Source organism: Protobothrops mucrosquamatus, unplaced genomic scaffold (assembly GCF_001527695.2).
Source record: "Protobothrops mucrosquamatus isolate PMUCROS unplaced genomic scaffold, P.Mucros_1.0 scaffold1352, whole genome shotgun sequence".
In the NCBI taxonomy this organism is placed as follows: domain Eukaryota; kingdom Metazoa; phylum Chordata; class Lepidosauria; order Squamata; family Viperidae; genus Protobothrops; species Protobothrops mucrosquamatus.
Genome location: NW_015387546.1, coordinates 31,613 through 46,891, shown reverse-complemented (window position 1 = coordinate 46,891; position 15,279 = coordinate 31,613). Strand labels below are relative to the sequence as shown.

Sequence of the window (15,279 nt, the reverse complement as noted above, 5' to 3'; positions counted from 1 at the left end):
ATAAATAAATAAATAAATAAATATCTTCCTAGGAGTACCAACTACATTCACAGGCTTTCTCAATGCAACTCTAGACAAGTGCTCAGCTGGAAATAAAACAAGTGTTTTATTGCAAATATGAGGGGGGACATGATAGCAGTATTCCAATATCTCAGGGGCTGCCACAAAGAAGAGGGAGTCAAGCTATTTTCCAAGGCGCCTGAAGGCAGGACAAGAAGCAACAGATGGAAACTAATCAAGGAGAGAAGCAACCTAGAACTAAGGAGAAATTTCCTGACAGTTAGAACAATTAACCAGTGGAACAACCTGCCTCCAGAAGTGGTGAATGCTCCAACACTGGAAGTTTTTAAGAAGATACTGGACAGCTATTTGTCTGAAATGGTATAGGATTTCCTGCCTGAGCAGGGGGTTGGACTAGATGACCTCCAAGGTCCTTCCAACTTTATTATTATTATTATTATTATTATTATTATTATTATTATTATTATTATTATTATTATTATTATTATTATTATTATTATTATTATTATTATTATTATAAATTCAAAAGCCTATAAAGCCACAAAAATTAGTTTCTTTGGCTCTAAGATTCTGCTCATATATGTATATCCCTAAGTTTAAACCCTGAGTTTTATTCCCCCCACACATTCCTTTGTGGCAATTGCCTTGTCTTAGGTCTATTGTTTTCTGCCTTGAAAGCCCAACCATCTCATTTTCAGTCTATTAATATACCTATAGGTAAATTGTTCACAGAAAACACCCTCAGCTTAGTGAACATGCTGAATGTGAGCTATCTACAGCTATCCTTAGACAATGCTGTGCAGCAATGCTCTCTTTTCTACTTCAAACTTGCTAATAATGGTTGAGTTTCCAACACTCTTTTCCTTCAGATTCCAAAAAGGGAAATAAATAAGATCCCCTTCTGGAGGTTGGGTCATATACACTATTCTAAACCAGTGGTGTAAATTATACCCACACAAGTGCACATTGCTAAAAATGTATATTTGTGTGCATTTGTTATTTTGCAAAATATTTGGGAGAAAATGGTTTTTCAAAGAGCAAACCTTTGCAACAGAACCCTAAAAAAACATTCGTATATTTAAGATGCCAGATAAATCTTGCAGTGGATATTTTCCCTCCCTCACCCAGGAAATTCATTAAAATATTGCACGGACGTCAAACCGCAATGCTAACAAAATTGGCATGGAGCTGGCCTAGTGGAAACATGAGCTGAAAAGTCGTTTACAGAGACAATCTCTGTTGATAAGAGAGACTCACAGACTTCAGATCAACTTGCTGGAAATGAAGTTTTATCCATATGAAACCCATAAATGGTGCTGGATTTTTGAGGATTGTGAAGAAGAAACTTGCAACACATTGGCACTAATTTATAGGGACACGAAATCTAAGACAGCTTTCAGTAACTGAAATTAAAATAGTGTCATACAATAAGGAGTTATGCAGTAAAGACTTTGTGTGACAGGATTCAAAGAGACAAAAGAACAATCCAAACTAACAAAATTCACACAGCCCTAAAAAAAAAGAAGCTTCGGATAGCAGCATTCCACAGTTACTGTCTGCAAAAGACATCTCTAACTGTGAATTTTATGTCACAACTAAAGTAAAGTATACAGCTTACTTTTTAAAATCCTTTGCATAAGGTTATGGAAAATGCATATAAGGAGGGGAAATAGTTTGAAGGACAAGAAATTGGAAAATAGAAAAAAAAATCCAAAGAAGAAACCAAAAGAATAAGAAATCAGCTTATCAAACAAAGCATTTGCACTGAATTAAGGTAACTCCATAGTTACATGAAGTATGACAAAACTCTGAGAAAGCATCAGTGTGATCAAAGGCAAACAAGATCAAGACAATTCCAAGAAATAAATGAGACAGAGACAGAACTGAAGAAAAACAGGAAAAAATCAGAAATAGAAAAAGGGATGAGTGCAAAACTCATTATTTTATGTATACCACTTATTTTGAAACAAAATGCATACATATACCTACCATCCCACAAACACACAAACTTGCTTCTTTGTATGCATTTCTATTCTAATATATGTAAACAAATTTTGTATCTTTTATTATATGTGAATTCCTGTAGAATATATTATATAAACACATTTTAACATTCTGATAGATCATTGCATTCAGATTTTGCTCATAAAACATGAATTTTGATTTTTCTGAAATGACTTATATATTTTTAAAAAGATTACTTTGAGAGAACATACCGAAAGTTTAGTACACAAGTCCATGCCTATAAACCAGTGATGGCGAACCTTTTAGAGACCGAGTGCCCAAACTGCAACCCAAAGCCCATTTATTTATTGCCGGGTGCCAGGTGGGCGTGGCCCACTGGGTGGGCGTGGCTGTGGTGGTCATGGCAGACTGGGTGGGTGTGGCCAAAGTGGGCGTGGTCACCTTGATGTTGCTCATGGGGAGGGACGCCTGTGGGGGCCAGGCAGGGTTGGGGGAGATCCAGGGGGTCTCTGGCAGGTGAGGTGGTGGGTAGGAGGCTCGTCCTGCGGGGTAAGGCGAGGCAGGGTGAGGGTGCCATTATCTCAGGGCAAGACAAGGCAGGGGACGGGGCAACTGACACCATCAGTCCCCGCACACACAGGCCAGCGAGCGCATGGGGGCCGACAATGTCCGTCAGCAGCCACAGTCTGCTGGCCCCTCGACCGGCGCACTCTGGGGCTCCACAGCCTGCCACCAGCAGTTCAGAGAAGTGCCCACAGAGAGGGCTCTGAGTGCCACCTCTGGCACGCGTGCCATAGGTTCGCCACCACTGCTATAAACTATACATGTACACACCAAAAAGAAGGGAAAACATCAAGCATATATTTATTTTTCATTGTTCAAACTTCCAGAATGTCAATCTCCAAATTATTACTCAGGCTTTCAGCTTGTCTGGGCTAACCTAAGTTGAGTGGATAGGGGATCCATCTTTAGAAACCCAAAGTTAGGGACATAGAAAATTGGCTAGAAAATTGAAAACAAGAAGAGGTGGAATGGATAATGACAAAATACGTCAGTATTTCTACCAGCAAAACTACATAGAAATTTCATTAGGAAGTCACCAAGTGCTGGACTTGATTAGCAGGAGACATCAGAATGTCCTAAGCAACTGCTACTGTTTTCATAATGATGGGTGTGATTGGATGATCAATGTTGCATGTACTGCATACACATAAAAACTGAAAGGCTGTAATCATCCTATTTTGCCCACATTTTAAGCCAACGATTGCTGTAGTAGATATTTTTGGGATATATGACTTTACTTTGACATGAATCAGTTAATCAAACCTATGAAAGGCCATATTTACTAATAGCAACTATTTCAGGAGAATATACATTACGCTATTTTGTCATTTACAAAATAAATAACTTTTAGCTGGATGGTTAGAACAACACATTGAAAAATTCAACGTAGCTCCAATTCTTAGCAATGTGAATTTTCAGAATCCCACTCATTTGCTTTGTGTTTATAACTGTATGCTGTGAAAATGTATTATTTAAAGTTAGTAGCTATGCATTGAACAGGTCACAATCAGCTTTCCAGAACTCCAAAATTCCTGAAGACACCACTGTTTGAGAAAATATTCACCTTACTAGGAAACTGGAGTCTAAGCAAAATGGAATCACTAGATCCCGCTGTTCAGTTTCAAGCACCCAACATTATATGTGACACAGTGGAGTACCTAGCACAGTGATGGCAAACCTTTTAGAGACCGAGTGCCCAAACTGCAACCCAAAGCCCATTTATTTATTGCCGGGTGCCAGGTGGGCGTGGCCCACTGGGTGGGCGTGGCTGTGGTGGTCATGGCAGACTGGGTGGGTGTGGCCAAAGTGGGCGTGGTCACCTTGATGTTGCTCGTGGGGAGGGACGCCTGTGGGGGCCAGGCAGGGTTGGGGGAGATCCAGGGGGTCTCTGGCAAGTGAGGTGGTGGGTAGGAGGCTCGTCCTGCGGGGTAAGGCGAGGCAGGGTGAGGGTGCCATTATCTCAGGGCAAGACAAGGCAGGGGCCGGGGCAACTGACACCATCAGTCCCCGCACACACAGGCCAGCGAGCGCATGGGGGCCGACAATGTCCGTCAGCAGCCACAGTCTGCTGGCCCCTCGACCGGCGCACTCTGGGGCTCCACAGCCTGCCACCAGCAGTTCAGAGAAGTGCCCACAGAGAGGGCTCTGAGTGCCACCTCTGGCACGCGTGCCATAGGTTCGCCACCACTGGCCTAGCATATTTGACACTCAGAGAAGATCAGGGGGTTAAGTAGCAGCTGCAAGATCCAGACTTGCCTAACCGTACCACCACTAGCCCACCCTTATTTATCTCCATTTCTATGCCATGTCAAACAACTAGCCAGTGCACTGATACAACAAACTCCACAGATACTATTGATTTTTGTCCTCAGATAATATATCCCTGAGTTGCTTGCACGCAGGGCAGATTGCTCCCACTGCTTCAGGGACACAACATATAAGACAGCTTTTCAGTAACTGAAATTAAAATTGAACTATTGAATGGTAATTTTCTATATGAGTCTCGTTTCCTTTTCTTCTTCATGAATTCTCATAGATAAATCTGTGCTAGATGTTATCCAATACACATTTTTATAATACTATTTCTCCCATCATTCAAACATATGCATGTTGCAGTTCTGGTTTAACATATGCTACGTTTAAGTAACCAGAGTCCTGGCATATTAACTGCAAAATGTTTTATAAAAATAATGTGGTAAGATGAATGCAATATCTTCTTTGAGAAGTTATATGTTTGAATGAAGGTTTCAGATGCATAATATAGATTTCTCCATGGTATCAATACAATTTTTAAAAGGGGAAAAAAGCTGCTACTTACCAAATTCTTTAGGAACTGCAATGGAGTAAATGCAGTTATGTCCTATGCTATAGTTTTTAGGGTAGTTTGGTGATAAAACAGTTCCTTCAGAACCTGTGGAACGTATTCCACAAGGTGCTACAAAGTAAAAAACATTTTATTTCACAATATGATAGGAAAAAGTAGAATTAACAAATAAGCAAAATAAATAAAGTCTACCTTAAAAAATAAATCAATGGATTAAATCACATATTTCATGTAGATTTTTTTTTCACTTTCTGAATAAACAAACAAATAAGTCCTTTTAATTATTGCAATGCTATTGTCAGGTTTGATAGCCAGAACAAGGAATGCTCTTAGAATGCTTTACAGGTAATCTTCAACTTATGACTGTCATAACATTGAATGGTCATTAAACAAATGGTTGAAAGTCAATCTACTGTATTGACTTGTAAGTGTAGGTATTTAGCAGTATTTCTCAACCTTGGCAATTTTCAGATGGATAGAGGTCAACTCCCAGAATGCCCCAGTCAGCCACATTGGGGGTCTATGGAGAGACAGGATGGAGAGGTGAAGAGCAGGATAAAGACCAGGAAGTGGCATTACATCAGTGGTTCTCAACCTGTGGGTCGGGACCCCATTTGGGGTCGATCGACCATTTCATGGGGGTCGCCAAGCAAGGCTGTCCGCCATTTTTTTGTCCGCCATTTTTTTTGTCTGCCATTTTTCCCCCTTTTCCAGCGGGTGCCTTACCTCCCTTGGGCTGGGCCAGCTGGTGGTCGGCCTGCTCCATCTCTGCCGCTTGCCAGCTATACCTCGGCCGGCGCAGGGGGCGGAACTATGCATGCACGGTGCTCCCGGGCAGGGAAAGTCCTCGACTTACGACCGGTTGGGTAGTCCTCGACTTACAACCGGTTTAGTCCTCGACTTACGACCGGTTTAATCCTCGACTTACGACCGGTTGGGTAGTCCTCAACTTACAACCGGTTTAGTCCTCGACTTACAACCGGTTTAGTCCTCGACTTACGACCGGTTTAATCCTCGACTTACGACCGGTTTAGTCCTCGACTTACGACCGGTTGGGGTCGCGGCATTAAAAAGGTTGAGAACCACTGCATTACATCATCTAAAGCCTACTTGACTGCAAATGAATTCCACCATCCCATGAATTTGAATGAACACATATGGAGTATTTCTTTGCGGTGTTTGTTTATTCAATTTATTCCCAGATAATTTATTTCTATCAAATATTATGAAGGGTATATATCGAAAATATATATCATACTACAATTCTTTGTTGTTTAAAAATTATAGTGCTACAAAACTAGAAAATCAGTAGATATGAAATTCAGATTATGGAACGCATAAATATTGATTTATTTTCTTTTAATATCCATTACTAAATACATATTGAATAAAATGCTTAGAATTTAGATACATACAAGGTCATTTACATAAAATGTAAAATGAGGAAGAGACTAAGGAAAGCATTTTCATAAGCATGCATTTCTAAATGAAGTAAATTTGATATGCAAATTCGATTAGATTTTTCAACACAACGTCAGAGCAGTACTTTGTGTCAAATTACATATGGAATTTGCAATAAAATTGAACAATAATAAAGCTTTAATTACATTATCTAGTGGCTCAGTCTTATGTGAAAGTATCAATTTCAAATAAAGTTGAGCTCAGGAATATTTTAGCATAATACTTATTTTATTCCTAACTGCAGCAGAGAAGTTTAGCCAGCATAGATGGTACAATATTTTATTATGAACCTCAAAGTATAAATCTATGCAAATTGTCACTCAGTAACATTATTATTTAAAAAGCCTTGAAATAAATTGTCTTTAAATGTATTAAATAAACATATTTGCACATATGCTAATTCAGTGTTCTCTACTCCATTATGTTACAAGTATTTATTCTTGAAAATATGTACAAAACAGTAAGTATTCCTCATTAGACATAAAAAATATATCTACAAACTGCAAAGCACTTGTAGTTGCTAGTAATATGCTTTTTTAAAATATATTTTATTAATTTTTTACAATAACAATCTTTAGTGCTTGGTAAACAACGTATTGTCTGGGTTCATATATTTAACAACAATCAATAATAGTTAGTTTCTATGATTCCATAATCAACATACTAGTTAGTGACACATTTCCTTGATCTTCTCTTCTTCCAATAGTATTTTCCTTTTGCCAATTTTGAGTAAATACAATTCTTAGTACTTTAAATACATACAAAGTTAAATGTAAAGATTTTTTTCTAGTATTTATACAAATAACATTAACATGAGTGTATAACATCTTTTCTAATCAGCTTATGTTTCAGTTGTATTTGCAAAGAGTTTCTCATGGCTGGCTTAAAGTTGCCAATTTTGAAGATCCCTGGTGTAGAGATAACCTTTTTTATCCCATAGTGAAAGATTGTTCGTTTTCTGTAAATCTGGGAAAAGGTGATTTTGTAGTAGTAGTTGTTGTTCCTCTCTATTGAGCAAAGAGTTTAAAGCGAACTAAAGGGATATTTTACTCTATATCAGGTGTCTTCAAAATTGGCAACATTAAGCCAGCCATGAGAAATTCTGGAAGTTGAAGCCCACAAATCATAAAGTTACCAAGTTTGGAGATCCCTGCTCTGCACTATTCTACTGCTACAAGCAAATATTTATTCACTCCCATCACACTCTTAGTTCATCCACCCCTTTCATTAAACCCTAAAGAAAGTAGAAGGAAAGGATTTGATGGAATCCTTCATTTCCTGATAGATGCATCAGTTATCTGTCTTTGTACTCTTTGGATAATTTTGTATAGCAAAAGTTTGCATTCTTGTGCAAACACCAAAACACAAATGGTTTGGTTCAGACAAACTGTAAACAAGGGAGGACGAAAGGAGTAGATAGAAACCATTTTTGTAGGCACAGGTCCCTAATTCATATCTCAATATATACAATTGTGATTACTGTTGCAGTTGTTATTATTTGAGAAAAGATAAACTATGATGGTAAATTAATATAGTCTGTTTTGCATATTAACTATGCTCAAAGGGAAATCAAAAAATTTAGCCAGCATTCTTAAAAACAAGCTGACTTATTTCTTGATGTGGAAAACAAAATCAAAACTATATCAAATAACGTTTGATTTGACTTGGATTGGTAATAATTGTAACATATACCCACATAAAATATATACTTTACAATGAAAATGTATGCTTTGTTCTTGGATGATGAGTTATTATTCATATTTACAATGTTTTCTGCCTAAGAATGCCGTCCATAAGCATATTACTAGCAACTACAAGTGCTCTACAGTTTGCAGAGATATTTTTTTATAAGTCTAATGAGGAATACTTTCTGTTTTGTACATATTTGCAAGATAAATACTTGTCAGCCACTTCTGAGTGGTAGTCTCTCAAAGATAATTCTTCTTCTTTCTCAAAAATAAATAACATATGGTAGACTTAATTTTTAAAAAGGAAGAAAAATGTATGGCGTTTTTGCCTTTGGACTCAGCAAGAATTGCTAAATGATGTAAATTCTTCTTAGCATGAAATGGGTTTTCCACCACACTGAGCAATAAAGTACTAACTTATAAACAATAAATAATAGTTTCATGAAAGGTAAAACTTACATAGTGATTGAAAGTAAGTACACTTGTTGACACTGATAAAAAAATTACATGTTGTCTTTTGTCCTATGTGAAAAATATAATCTGCAAACCTTAATTACTTTGTTTTTAACAGCTATCATTAAATGTCAAATGATTCAGTATATTTACTTGGTTAATATTTGCATTCATTCATGATAGAATGAGACTATGGACTTCCTTCGTATGACTTTCGTATGAAAAAGGCTTCAAGGACATATAACATAAGGATATTAGCTAAAGGCAAAGTGGAGAAATGTTTAAAGTACATATGTTTCCTTTTTTGAGTCCTTAGTTTAATTTCAGGGGAAATACACTTTCTCAAAACTTTATGATAGGATATTGAATTGATGAAGATAATATTTGGTTTACTGTAAAACTGATGGATCATGATGATTCAAAGTGAGTAGATATCGTCATTGATTCCGGTCTAGAACCCATAGATTATTACTTGGATTCTTTGCAATTCAGCTGCATCTCCTGACCTGCTGATTTAATCAGGGCAATTCTGCCATGTGGAAACCTATTCTTTGTATTCAGAAGTAAAATGTCAGGTACTTACATAAAACTACAAATTCAGTGGCACCAGAATGTCACAGCACATAAGTCACAGACTTACAGATTTGCTTAGGAGCAGGCAGCAAAAACATCAACCCTTGTAAAATACATAAAATCTCATTTAATCCTATCAAAATGCTAAAAGATGATGGATTATCAAGTCTTGGCAATTCGGTCAAAGGACATGCCTTTCTTGCTTTCTGTATAATCACACACACAAAGAACAAGAAAATATGAGATATGTGACATTCTTGGTTCTCTCTTGGTTGTTGTTTGCACTGTGCAGTCAGATTCCACAGTTCAACCCTGAGCTATACATTATCTTCTATTGAAATCTGAAATATTTTATGAAATGGGGATAGGGCAAGTATAATCAAACCCCAGTCCAAGATAGCAGTCCAATAATTGTATTGCAATCCCTGAAAATGAGGCATGGTATATGAGCCATGGTGATGCAATGGTTAGAATGCAGTATTGCAGGCTAACTCACTGCTCACTGTCAGGAGTTCGATTCTGACCAGCTGAAGGTTGACTCAGCCTTCCATCCTTCCAAGGTTAGTAAAATGAGGACCCAGATTGTTGGGGGCAATATGCTGACTTTGTAAACTGCTTAGAGAGGGCTATAAAGCAGTATGAAGCAGTATGTAAGACTAAGTGCTATTGCTAAGTCCTATATAACAAAGAGTTAGGCCAATGTTCAGAGGCCCTAATGCAGGGGTATCAAACTGGCAGCCCACGGGCTGGATGAGTCATGTGCAGGCCACACCCATCCCGGCTCCACAAAGGCAAAAAAGTCACGATACATCACGTGACGCGACCGAGTTTGACACCTGTGCCCTAATGAATGAGTTCAATTAGTCTTTAGCATATAAGGCAAAGCCGCAATAAACAATTCCAGGATTTATTTTTTTCTCCGGAAAACAAATATAGAAAGCTTTCTATATTAGAGTTTTCAAGCCCCTAACCCACCTCATCCCACATTTCCATTAGTCTTCCTTTTATTAGTCTCAGCATGTCCTTGCAATATCCCTGGATATTTAACTCTTAATCCTGACAGTCTTCAACAGCTCATGATTTCCTCCAGAGAAATTGGTCTGGACTTTTGAGTCAGGCTTTTTGGGGATCATTGGCTCATCCTCATCTTCCAAGGAAAAGCCGTCAGAAGGGGCCATAGAACCCAAATCAATATCTCTGCAATGTTGCCTAGAGCTAGAAATAATTGCTGACCTCTTGCAATAAATTCACTAGAGTCTTTATTTCATAATAGTATTTTTGCTCTATAAGCAAAGCAATATGAATCACAAACTACAATCAATACCCTAATTTTAAAATAATAAATTAAAAACATGTAATTCCTACACCATCAGAACTTATATCAGTAAGCAATGCTGTGAAAATAAAAATGCTTCCTTCATAAAGGTCCAAAGAAAAAGAAGTGTTTTAAGGCCTTCTTAAAATCTCAGCTCATACCTTAATTGTAATTTAAAGGGAATCTAGTCCAAAGAATGTGAGTAAGAGAAAANAATAAAAGGTACTTTTGCATGGGAACTTTAAATCGTTCAATCTGTTTGTTTCCAAAATTAATCTCAGCAACCATTAAATGATTTTAAACTGACCTTCATAAACATAGTCCCTTTCCTGCCTAACATATACATAGATTTATAAAAAATGTTTGAATACCTAAGGTTGCTTCAGAACTTCAATCTTTTTGAGTTACAATATGTAATGAAATGATATGTAGTGTTTTTTTGTGTTCTGATAGATAATGAAATAATTGTAGGAGTTCAAGTAATCATCGTGGGCAGCATGTTGAAAAAGCTATTTAGATAGTTGGTACAATGGAAAATCCATTTCTTCAGGCTTCTTATGAAGGTAAAGTTCTGATGACTGACCAGTCTAAGTGCTATCTACTAAAAATGCTCTGATTAAATATAAAATTGCCTGAAGCCTAGTTTCATTGGATGACCAGCTTTAGAGTGTTTTGTGATGTAATAGTCTGAATTCCAGTGAGAACACTGACATTCAACTAATATCAGGGTTGTTGTTGTTTTTCAGAGAATATGTACAATTATTTTCTTAGTATCCGACCACTCTGTTCCATTGTTCCAGAGGACTGAATGGAAAAGAGGAGGAGAATACTTTGGTGCTGTATTCATTAGAACAACTCTGATGCAATCAATAACAGCATGTGTAAAGACCAAGCAAAGGCGAAAAACAACACTTCATATGAATATCTATGTAAGTCATACATTCATCATGCATCCATAAAAGCATCACTCTCATGGATGGATGGATGGATGGATGGATGGATGATAAAAATCTTCTCAAAATCTTACCATGGCAGGTAGGTAGGGCTCTGTTCCATCCAGGTCTTCCATCATCTCCCATGATACAAGTAAGTGTAGAGTATCCTTGAAGAACATAGCCAGCATCACAATAATATGTGACTGTTGATCCCAGTTTATAATCCATTCCAAGTCTTGTACCATTCATGATATTCCCAGGATCAAAGCATGACTCACGTAACTTGGCTTTAATTTGAGCAGAGGGAAAACAGTGCTGCTGTTAGAACACCACATTTAATTTGATGTACTGAATTTTTAAAATATGGCATGCCCATACAAGACAACCAGCAAAACAATTATAGGCATCATTTCTTTCTCAAAGTACATGTTATGCCATCAGGTAGTCCAAAATAATCTTTGCAAAGGAAGATGTCAAAAGCATCTTAAATCTTTATTTCCCTTGTGCTAAACAAGATTAAGATGCTCTAATGACTTCCTTTTCTCTCACCACCAATTTTGCTTCAAAACATAAAACAAAAACACAAAGTAATCAAAATTCTTATAAGGGATAGAGTGTTTCATTTTTTTCCCTTTCCCACCATTATTTTTTCCCTGCTATTTCTAACAGTTAGGTCTATGGGGCAGCATAAGGCTCAGACTTAAAGCAGAGAAACACTAAAAGCAGTGTTGTGTGCATGTCTCTTTTCTATGTGTGTTTTGAAGCTATAGACACATAGACAAGAGCCAGAGTTTGCAGCACAATGCTATAATACTGTAATATGCTTTTATTACAATAACAAAAACAGCCAGGTCCTAAGGATATCACTACACCATGCTTTTTTTAAAAAAAATCAAAGAGTTTTTTATAGGTAGTCCTTGCTTTATAAGTAGTTGCTTAAAGACTGTTTGAAGTTACAAGGGACCCATAAAAAGTACTTACGACCTAATTTCGGAGTTACAATGGCTGCAAACCCCACCCCCCACAATCATATAATCTTATTTTTGGTACTTAGGCATTGGCTCACATTTATGGTCATTTGCAGGGTCTTATGGTTATATGACCATAATTTTTAGCATATTTTGCCGGTTTCTGCTATTTATATCTAGTGTTGGGGCAAAAAATGCTGATTGGGTAAAACAGATTTGCTTAATGACCACTGCATTCACATAATGCTACAAAAAAAGTTCATAAAATAGTGCCCAGTTAGATGGTGACCCACTTAATGAGAGCAATAAATTATGACCATAATTCCAGGCTCAATTTGTCATAGGTTGAGGACTACTTATAACCATTTAACATGAGTACATAAGTAAACAACCATTTCACATAAAATAAGAATTAAACAAATCACAGATAAGGTAAAATAAAAAAATGGAGATAAGCAAAATGACATGACGCTTGACTTAATGCAAATAAGCACTGTAAAGTAAGTGAGTGTTTCAACATCTATGACCCACATTAACAACAGAGTTACAGTCACTCACCTTTATACTCCAAATGGAACCCAGTAAAACTAACAGATCCATCACTTCGAAAAGCCAGATGCATTGAGTTTGAACTGCTTTCTATTCTCTCTGGCAATTTGCTATCTTGAAAACTTCCAATTAATGCGCTATTGCTGTCTGGCCCATCATAGATATAGAGAAAGTCATAATTTGGTTCTATGCTGAAGCTGTAAAATATTTTAAAAAACATATCACATTAGATAAAAAAATTGCTTGTGTAATAATTTGTGTAGACCACTGTCATTATGGAAATAAGTCTTACGTATACTTAATACTTAGTCTTAGTCTTAGTCTTGTATTCACCATTGTTATTGGTTCTATTTTTAGTGTAACTATAAGCCTGAATTCAAACTATTAGATATAATTAGTGTCTTCTAAAGGTCAATATGCAGCAACCTTTTATTTACTTGGATATTTTAATAAGAAAGAACTCTTGTTGTACTAAAAGTACATTGAAATGCTTGTCAGTTTTTATTCTTTTATTTATAAATTGGATGTTTATCATTTGCATAATCTTTTGAATACTAGTTCAAGAGAACCGATGAGAACTATGTGGTTTAGATTTAGTTTTGAGAAAAATCTTGAGAAGAGTAACTTATTCCATCATCTTCAGCTCTTAAAGGAAAGTTGAGATATAAATTGAATAAAAAACCACATAACTTCCTTTGACTGTTTGGATAGAAATGTGGTTATACATTGATAAATAAATATTTTCTCCCCAAAATGCATTTTATTGTTTTGGTTTTTGGAGAGTAGAAAAGTAATATTTAAAGTGTCAGATAGAAAATTAAAACATGATTAATTTTTTCTTTCTTTCATAAAAAATATATGCATTTCTGAGCATCTTTTTAAGATCATCATTTGATCTCTCCTCTGTCATAAAATTTGCTGTGACCTTTTTGTTGACTTTTTTCTTACAAAAACACTTCACCCTTTTTATCCTTTGTAGAAGGTACTAGGTTAAAAGATTTGCTTTGTTTAATCTCCAACTTTATTTTAGATCTTGGACTATCTTTGAGAATTTGAACAAACAACATTTAATAACTAAGACACCACTGTTCACCTAAGCTTTGGTAATATGTAAATATGTGGTTTATAAAATGGACTCTTAATCTGACAATGACATTTCCCTTTAATTTCATACATTCATCTCTTCCAAAAGCTGTAAAGCTCTTTCAGTATATGAGCCAAAGATACAGATTGTCTGCATTAAACCTTTATGAGCTGGATTATGTAACTTTATAAATACTCAGCATGATTCATATTGCTCCCATCCTATTCACCTGTTCCTCTTCATTTGTTGGATACTTAAAAGTGCCATGTTATACATCAGCATGGCAATCATTTCAGTCTATCTTGCCATAATCCTGCCTGTTTTCAGGATCAGGCAAATGATTTTCTGCATCACTGTTCACCAGGAACAAACACCAGAAGCGTCTCATGCTACACAATAGGTAGTTCTCGACCTACAACCATTCATTTAGTGACCATTAGAAGTTACAACAGCACTGAAAAAAGTGACTTATGACCATTTTTCACACTTACAACCATTGTAGCATCCCCATGGTCATGTGACCAAAATTTGGCCATTTGGCAACTGGCATGTATTTAGGACGGTTGCAGTGTCCCAGGGTCATGTGATCACCTTTTGCAATCTTCTGACAAGCAAAGTCAATGGGGAAGCCAGATTTGTTTAACAATTGCTGTGATTCACTTAACAACTGTGGCAAGAAAGGCTGTAAAATGGGGCAAAACTTACTTAGCAAATGTCTTGCTTAGAAAATGAAAAATTGGGCTCAATTGTGATCATAAGTCAAGGACTGCCCTATATTCATGTCAATGTATTCTCTACCCTCTATACAACAACAATTATCAACTACAGTCTCTGCAGCATAACATTGGATACTGGGAGGTAGAATTACACACAACAATTATTATACAAGAGACAGAAACCAGAGGCACAAATTCTGTATTCACACCACTGATGCACTTCAGAAGAAAACAAGGGGGAGAAGGTTTCTCAGGAATCTGGCTGACCCAGTTCACTCCTAAAACTACAAATAGTGAATATGTCTTCTATTTCACTATATCTGTTTTACAAATAAATCTATATTACATTAATGTAGTAAATTGAACAATTATTAGAATAATGATTTGTCTGCATAACTGCAATAATGATGTGTCTGCATAATTGCTAGAATAATGAGGTAATGCATAACCACTGGGAAAATTCATTGGGAAAGTTCTGTGTCAGTAATATGTGGCAACCAAATGCGCTTTGCACATGGATACTTTGTATGTAGCAAAACCTTCCATTGTATGCCTGTGAGAAACGCTCCTAATGTATCACAGTGTATTATCATGTGTAGTCCCTTTGTTCCTGAAAGGAGGGTAGTATAAAAACTGAAGTCTAATCCCGCCCTCCTCGTTCAGA

The 15,279-nt window shown here is 36.7% G+C and overlaps 1 protein-coding gene across 1 annotated transcript in view; it reads right to left on the bottom strand.

The window, feature by feature from the left end:
- Nucleotides 1–15,279, bottom strand: part of LOC107292474 (CUB and sushi domain-containing protein 3) — a gene marked incomplete at its 5' end in the record, with an annotated part of 196,708 nt that overhangs the window by 150,868 nt on the left and 30,561 nt on the right. The window contains 3 exons of the mRNA XM_015821564.1: nt 4,868–4,984; nt 11,391–11,585; nt 12,825–13,012. Of these exons, the coding sequence (XP_015677050.1) occupies nt 4,868–4,984; nt 11,391–11,585; nt 12,825–13,012 (500 nt within the window). The remainder of the gene's footprint in view (nt 1–4,867; nt 4,985–11,390; nt 11,586–12,824; nt 13,013–15,279) is intronic.